Raw genomic sequence first — 8,401 nt, forward strand, 5'->3', positions numbered from 1 at the left:
TTCCATCATGCCAGTGCTCTGACACAGTCAACATTAAACCAAAACCAAAATAAAGACGGGGAAGGAGAGATTTCTTTTTTTTTTTTTAACCAGAAATCTGATGGGATGTGGAGGGGACAAACACAAGCTGCTGCCAGAAAGAAAACCTCTGCACAGATGGATTTAATCCAAGAGCTTTGAAAGTGTTTTTAATTTGCTTTTCCAACATCCCATTCTCCTTATTTTTACAACCTCTGCATAACTAAGGCAGTGAGCATCTGCACATCATCCCCCTGCTAAAAGCAAAGTAACCAAAAAAAAAAAAAAAAAGTCTGCTGGCATTTAAAAACGTGACATCTTCTCCAAACTAAAATGCCTTTTCCAACACAAGATTTATGTCCTCTAAGTGGCTGTTAATCCTGACAAGCCACGAGGCAGCTGTTCCCTCATCAAACAAACACTGCTGCTCGTTAGGAAGTTTTGCAGCCAGGACGAGTCAGCAGCAGGAGAAACCAAAGCAAAGCCACCACCCCTGCAGTATTTTAAGGTAGAAAACCAGATGTTTTAATGTCTTATCTGGTGATTTTGGCTGTAGAGAGGTGAGTTCCAAGCGAAAAATCAGCTGTTGGCTCTACAGGGAAGAACGATGAGGTGCTGTGTGTGGATCTGTGTTTGAATTTCATCCTGCTGATGTCCAGGTGACAGGACGGGCTCAGACAGCAAAAAGCAACCACTGTTTGAATCATTAAGGTCTGAAAAGACCTCAAGATCATCGACTCCAACTGTTAATGCAGCACTGCCACGCTCACCACTAAAATAACTCTCCAAAACTCATGTGGGAATCAGCAACCCGGTGCTGACGGAGGTTCCTTCGCTCCAGGGAGGATTGCTGAGTGTCGTGGCCACTGCACAATAACTGGCAGAAAAAACTTCTGTTAAACAAAAGGGAACTTGGTTTTGGTACCAATCCTAAATGAGAGGAGATTTAAGGTCTTGATATCTCAAGGATGAACTTCATGCTGTTGTAACAGAGGCCACACTGTCAAGGAAAGGACGGGACTGAGGATCTGGAAGTTGCCCAGTGCTGATGGTCAGAGGAGGAATGAACACAAGAGGCCCTTTGGATCACCCAGGAAAAAAAAAATCAATTAAAAATGAAGAAAAGACAACATGGAAAGAAGTCCAGCAGGTCCTTTGAGAGACCATCAAGATCAAACGTGTTTTAGACCGAGCTGAGCTGTTCTCCAAGCTTCTTTTATTGACAAGATCCCCAGGGTTTGATTTAGCTGACCAGCAGCAGTCATTTTATGCCATTCCCAATATTCCAGGGTATAGGAGGTTTTTGGAGAGGCTGATGAATTGTGGTACGAGACTTATGAGAGCTCTACACGATTCCGAAGCGACAGGATGAATCACTGAAACATTTAGGTTGGAATACACCTCTAAGATCAACAAGTCCAAGCATCAACCAGCACCATCAACCATGTTCACCACCAACTCATGGCCTCAGGTGCCACATCCACATGTTTTTTGAACACTTCCAGGGGCGGTGGCTCCACCACTCCCCCTGTTTCAATGCTTGACAACCCTTTCCTTGAAGAGAGTTTTTTTCCTAATATCTAACATTTTAGGAACATTTATTACATATTTATATTATATATCTAATATTTATCTAATTTTTACCTAATTTAAACCTCCCCTGACACAGAGACAGAGCAGGACTGACACATCACCTATCCCAGGAGGTTCTTATGCAACTGGAAGGTGGGAATTCACTTGAACTTTTGCAGGCAAAGAACTATTAATTATTTCTTGTCTTGCTGCACTATAAGCAGATGGTGATGAATAAACAGCCTCCTAATTTAAACTTCATCAAGGTTTTTCCAGTTTGATTTTTAATTTCCATATGTTCACTGCTTCTCCTCCCATCAAACACTCTTTAACCTCTTCAAAGGGGACTGACAGAGCCCCCCTCGCCCCTCAAGCCCCAAATTTGGCTTTTCAAGCCAGGCCTGTGGAACAACAAAAGCAAAATTCAGAGTTTAAACAACATGGGCCATTTCCTACCTTGATTTTTTGGCCTGTGACGATGACAGTGGTGAGCCTGCAGGACTCATCTCCACTGCCCCCCCACAGGTGTGAGGTATGAGGAAGTTAAGCAGATGTGAACAGGCACTGGGAGGGGGATTGGCACTATTTTTTTTTTTCTTGGGTGTGTTTTCCACTTTTCAGACTTTTTTAGTGGGTTTCAAAATTCCTGCTTTCTGTAGGATGTCCTGCTTCCTCCAGCTTGGGCTCCAGAGCTGCTCATCCCCTCCAAACAGGAGTCACAGCTCCTTATTTAACTGCCATCCCTAAATGACTCCCCTGCTTCTTAAAGAGCATCTGATTGCAGAGCAGATTGATTACCAATAATGAGATAAACAGATAATGAGCCGAGCCTGGACCTGATTGACTTTCTTGTCTTTTTAACAAAAAAAAAGAAAAAAAAAACAAAGAGAGAGGATTCCTTTTAATTATAGGGTGTTTTTTTTTTTTTTTAATAACATTTTATTTGTGTGCTTCACTTTCAGCTGAACTGTTTGTCAGACACAGCCATGGAGAAGCGAAGCTTTCTTAAAAACAACCCCCAAAATGCTCCTGTGTGCTACAGAAAGAAAGACAAGTCAGCAGGAAGCAGGGCAGTGGTGAGACCTGCCTTGCAGCGATCCTTGAGGAGCTCAGCCACACTTCACAGAGAGGGATTTACCTCCATCTGCGAGTTTGGAAAGCAAAACCCCCTCAAAAAGTTCTCCCCACGCATTTTAAAAACAATGCAGGGGACTGAGAAGCTCTATTTGTTACAAGCCCCTGAAACTGCTAAGTGCCTTGGAATTCACCTGATTTATTTGTTTTACACTGCACCGGTGGGAGATGCCACCAGAGGAGCAGCTCTGAAGAGCCAGAGAGCAAAGCCTTGGCTGAGCTGATCCTGCAGCTGCCCAGAAAGGACTCCCAGATGCACTGGCTGTCGAAAATTCCTGTGAATTTAAATTGTGGGTGCTGCCAAAATACCGCGTTTCCTACTGCTCTGTCCACCTGCAGTGCTTCTGTAAGCCCCAATCATAAAAATATCTGGACCTTATCGATTTGTTGGTCCTTATTTTACTCCAGCTATACAGGAAAAGTGCTGCTGTGCTTGCAATAGTTACGGATATCAAGGCAAAATTTGCAACTCTGAGATTAAAACAAGCTGAGAGTGGGAAATTAAGGCATCCCAAACTAATGATTACCATTTGTGTGACACCACTCCATGATCTGTGACATCTGTGGTATTTTATCCAGTGATCCCAGCCATGAGAAGGGCACATTTCTGGCAAGGAAAGGTGGACACTGGACACCTAAAACTTTCAAATTTCACCAGTCAGCACCCAGGGAACGTCTGTATGTGACTCAATCCAGCAGCACTTTCTCCTTAGCTGTGTGATAAGGGGAGGAATAACCAAAATTCCTCTTGGAACAAGGCAAAACCCAGCAAAAAAAGTCTTTAATAGCCCCTTCCCAGGAATGGCACATCGAGTTGAGTTTGAGGTCCTTCTGCACTGAGATGAGGAATTTTGTGCATTATCATCCAGCAGGGGAACCCCATCACTTGCACAGCAACAAGTTTTTCAGAGGATTTTTTAACAGTGCCTCAAACTGAGCATTCTGGTTGTGGTCAGAAGGCTGGAAAGATCATCTAACAAATAGCCAGGTGAAAATTCAGCATCCTGAAACGCAGCTCTTTGTGTAAATGGAAAGATTCATCCCTTCTAATGACAGAGTTGGGATTTCACCTCGTTTGGCCCCTCCAAGACATCAAAATAGGGATCATCTGATAAATGTGATTATTTCCAACACAGCTGAGCTGCTCACTAAGAATCCCCTCATAGCAAGCAAAGATTTTGTCAGCAGGCAAGACAATCTGAACAGGATTCATCACATCCTAGAACAGATGCCAGAACACATGAGAGACGCCTAAAACCAAGTGAAAATCCCTCACCGAGAGCCACTCCCACGCTGGGTGTAAATCAGTCTCAGTCTACTTGGCCTTGATTTTATGGTGAAGGATCCACTCCTGTATTGAATCACACGTGTCATTTTACATCTTTACTAATTGTTTTAGCAGGGAGTTATAAAATGCCAAGGCACAGGACTGCAAGGCCAGTCCTGCTCGTGAAATGCGTCCTACACACCCTCCCATAAACTGGGCAAGCTCTGCCACCAGCCCAATAAAACACTCCTTCCTGCAGGCCTCCAGAAAGGCTGTTTGGTATCCTCTGATGGTTACAAACTTCCTTTTAAAGCCCAGACTTTGATCTCCCGGCCCTTTGATTCTCCTGGGTACACACGCTGCCGGCTTCAGTCGCTTTTCCCGGTGGATTTCCCCCGACCTGCATCCTCTGCAGCCTTTTTTCCCCCTGCTGAAAAACAAACTTCTCCTCCTCAGGGCTGGGCGTGTTTTTGTGACCTCTGGTCTTGGAATCATAAAATCGTAGAATCATCAAGGTTGGAGGAGACCTTTAGGACCATCAAGTCCAACTGTCAAGTCTCCTGAAATGTGGGAAACTTCACAGGCATTGGATGGTGCTCCTGGCAGGGAATAGAGGGATTCACACAGAGCATCCAGTTCCAACACCCTGCCATGGACAGGGACACCTTCCACTAGTCCAGGTTGTTCCAAGCCCTGTCCAACCTGGCCTTGGGCACTTCTAGGGATCCAGGGGCAGCCACAGCTTCTCTGGGCAACCTGTGCCAGGATCTCCCCACCCTCCCAGGGAAGAATTCCTTCCTGATATCCAATCTAAGCCCCTACTCTTTCAGTTTGAAGCCATTCCCCCTTGTCCTGTCACTCCAGGCCCTTGTAAATGGTCTCTTTACAACTTTCCTGTAGGTTCCTTTCAGGTCACAATTAGGTCACCCTTTCCAAAGCCTTCTCTGCTCCAGGCTGAACAATCCCAACTCTCCCATTCCATAAGGAATAAACACCAGGAATGGCTGTTGGAAGACAAAACACCTCTAAGACAGATGTTATTGTTTATCAGTGGAAATCCTGCTTATGCCGAGCCAGTGATCACCCTCAGCACCACCATCAAGTGTTCTTAATGAGTGACTAATCTCTCTGACACATCAAATTACAGCTGTGATTAAGCCCCTCTGATCAATACAATCAATAATGGCTTCTAAACAAAGCTTCGTGCCCGCAATGTACCCAAACAGCGTTTCCTTATTTCCACTCATTTAATTAGCAAGGATAACAAATTGGCTGTTAAAAACCTCGAGTGATTTTCTTTCTGCTCAAAAGGATGGGGAATGTGCAGAAGGCAACACACCTCCTGGCCATAAATCAAGGTGTTGCACTGCAGATCACAGGGAATCTCAACTGCTTTCCATCCTCCTGTTCTGGGGGATGGAGCTGTGTTAAGATCACATTTTTCCTGTGAGTTTTACTGGGGTTCTTTCTTTCCAGCAACACTCAGATGAGACAGTCATCACCTTCATACCATCTCCTATCAGCACCTTCAGGAGATTTCTCCCCAACAAATTTCCCCCTCACCCACAGCTCTCAAAGTTTTATTTTGCTCAGCTCTATTGAGTTATGGAGCCCCACTCCAGAAAAAAAAAAACATCTTTTTTTGATCTGCTTTTGCCTTAAACAATCCACAGGGAAAACACATCCCATGTAGGCACTTTGAAATCATCTGCCCACTTTCTAAACAGACTTCTCCATAAACTGATCCACCCAGAGTCACCCGTTTTTTTGGGGCCAACACTTGGGAGATTCTGGTTTCTTTCTGTTCACTCCAGGGCAAGCCATGAGTGTGTAGATTAAAGCCAGCTTTTACATATCTGTTGATGTTTTGAGGTAAATGGATTCCAACTGCTTTCCACAGAGTCTGCACTGTAAAATTTGGCCGTGTCCCTGCACATCCTTGTTGTACACCAGTGTCACCACTGACCACTTCAGGGCATGCTGATGTGCACAAACATCTGGCATGAACCCAATCCATGGACAAAAAACTGTTTACAGTGCTCACAACTGCAATTTCTGCACCACTGTTTATGAACAGTGACAGGTGGAAATGAAGACTTCTCCCAGTCCAGTATTTCAGTGTTCCATTGTGAACCCACCCCCATTTCCCCCAAGGGGTTTTTTGCCTGTCTCTACTTCAGAACTGGGAAAAATGTTTTCAGCCCTTTAATTTGGTGGTTAGAGAGGGAAAAAAAAAAAAAAAAAAAAAAAAAAAAAAAAAAAAAAAAAAAAAAAAAAAAAAAAAAAAAAGAAGCTGTTATGGATTAAAGTTTCTAACGAGAAAAAATCACTTTGACAAAGCAGAAAAAAATATTATCACTTCAAGTATTTTATTTTTCTGCTTTTAATGTGCTGTGTGTAATTGAGCGTCTTGAAATACCCACGAAAACGAAATGAAGTATTTTGCTGGCTTTCAGATGAATGTTTTGAACTGCCCTGACTTTTTTCCCTTTACTGGATTCCAGGAGAACATTTCTTCAAACAGCTCCATTTAACTGCACAGGGACACTTGAAACAGCTCCCAAATCAAAGCCAAACCGTCTCTTAGCAGATAAAAGCAGGGGCCAAAAAGCCCTTCCTCGCATCCAGTAAAGCTCCTCCTGGGATCAGCTTGTCCCAGGATGTTATTCCATCATTAGGCAGCGTGGAACAGTCCTTCAGTCTGTGGCCTGGCTGTAAGCAATGCCCAGGGAGAGAGGATGGGGACACGTTTTCTTCCCCTTTTTCCTCTTGCAGGAGGGGGGATGTAAATACCAAGCAGGATATTCATCTTCCCACCCTTTCTCCACCAGCACTGTGATCCCTTCTTTTGGCATCCTGACAGCCCAGCCTTGGTCCCTACACCCCTTTTCCTTACAGAAACAAGACTGGAGACTTGAGAGAGGCACTTGGGGAGGGAGAGATCCAACTGGATGCCTTAACTTGGGCAAAGTTCCTTCCTCCTTTCCCGGTCGCTGAAGCAGGGGGTGGATTGAGGAGACAGGGAGAGCCTTCCAGGAGGACTGCCCGCTGTGGGGTGTGCTCCACGAACAAGGAGAGGACCTCAGCTGCCTGCCCCAACTCCAGCAGCCTTGGAACACCCCCTTCCTTCCTCTGCTTCTCCACCAGGACAGGAGCAACCTCGGCATGGGGATGGGAGGGCATTTAATGGAAGGAGGAGGTGGCTTGTGGCTTCCCTTGAACCTGGGAACTTCAGGCTTTCAGATCCCAGGGGAAAAACTGGTTAAGGAGCTTCCAGTTCAGAGAGAGGGATGACTGTGATTAAACACACCTAAGTTAGGCTTGCCCAGCTGGGAGGCAGGGAGGGAACCCTGGGGAGTGATTCCAACTCTCGGCTGATTGAACCGTGCATTGGAAGCACCAATTTCTCTCCCTCCTAAAGAGCTCAGGATCACCTGGAGCGACTGCAGGGCTGAGAAATGGCCTGGGGAAGGCAGATGTGAGGCTGGGGGGATGTTGGCTTGCTGGCCAGGGAGAGGAGAGAGCTTTCCCATGTTGCCATACCTGCGGTCTGGTTATCCCTAGTCAGCTCTGCCAGGCACTGGCTGCGCTCCTCCTCGATCTCCTGCATGATGCTGCACTCTGGCCGTGTGCTGGACGCCTGCAGAGAGGGCAGAGAAGGGCAGAGTGAGCAAAACCCGCCCTCAGAGATGCATCCCTGGGGATTCCCAGCCTCATGGAGTGACCTGGAGCTCTCCAGGGCTGCTGCACTGTGGTGACACACAACCAGCCTTATTTTTCTGTTTGCCTGAGAGAAGCGAGTGCAGCCCAGAGCCTGCTGAAAAATCTACATTTCCCTTAGGGAAAAAACCCCACAACCTAATTTTTTTCCTGATGGTCAGGAGCTATCCTGCTACTTTATGGTCCAGGAACCCTGCCTGGATAACCAACACCCCCAGCTATGGAGGGCAGGGAGACAGCAGCTTTAATATCCATGCCAAGGGCAGTGGGATCTGAGCTTTGGGGTTTATTCCCCATCCTCTTGCTAATTCAAAGCAAAACAAAACCCAAATCAAATAAGAACCAAACCTCTGATGCAGATTAGGGGATCAAGGAGCTAAAAAGCAGGAAATTCCCAGTGACAAGACTTTTTTTTTTTTTCCCCTCAAGTGCTTTCTCCTCAGTCAGACTTAATTATATTGTGTTTGCAATACAGCAGTGGCTATGAATGTTCAGGTAATTATTGTGGACTCCTTGCACGAACTGCCTCAATCATAAAATGTGAAAATACTGATTTTTTTACTCCAAAAGAAGGAACCAGGAGCTCACACATATCCCTGTGTCCTCTTGTCACCAGCATGCCCTCCACCTGTCTCGTTTCCAAATGTGTGAGTTGTTGCTCTACCCACATATTTGCCAGACAAGTTTGTA

At 45.6% G+C, this 8,401-nt stretch overlaps 1 protein-coding gene across 2 annotated transcripts in view; it reads right to left on the minus strand.

Annotated features, from left to right (window-relative positions):
• VIPR1 (vasoactive intestinal peptide receptor 1) overlaps nt 1-8,401 on the minus strand; it is a 67,015-nt gene that overhangs the window by 49,204 nt on the left and 9,410 nt on the right. Inside the window, exon 1 of one of the 2 annotated variants that reach the window (XM_027908736.1) lies at nt 7,535-7,636. The exons of the other annotated variant lie outside the window; for it this stretch is intronic. Within the exon in view, the coding sequence (XP_027764537.1) occupies nt 7,535-7,601 (67 nt within the window). The 5' untranslated portion in view covers nt 7,602-7,636. Of the gene's footprint in view, nt 1-7,534; nt 7,637-8,401 lie in introns of those variants that run through there. 2 annotated transcript variants of the gene reach the window in all.

The sequence above is a fragment of the Empidonax traillii genome, unplaced genomic scaffold, assembly GCF_003031625.1.
Source record: "Empidonax traillii isolate 1590-97213 ecotype Southwest subspecies unplaced genomic scaffold, ASM303162v1 scaffold1825:size107166, whole genome shotgun sequence".
Classification (NCBI taxonomy): Eukaryota; Metazoa; Chordata; class Aves; order Passeriformes; family Tyrannidae; genus Empidonax; species Empidonax traillii.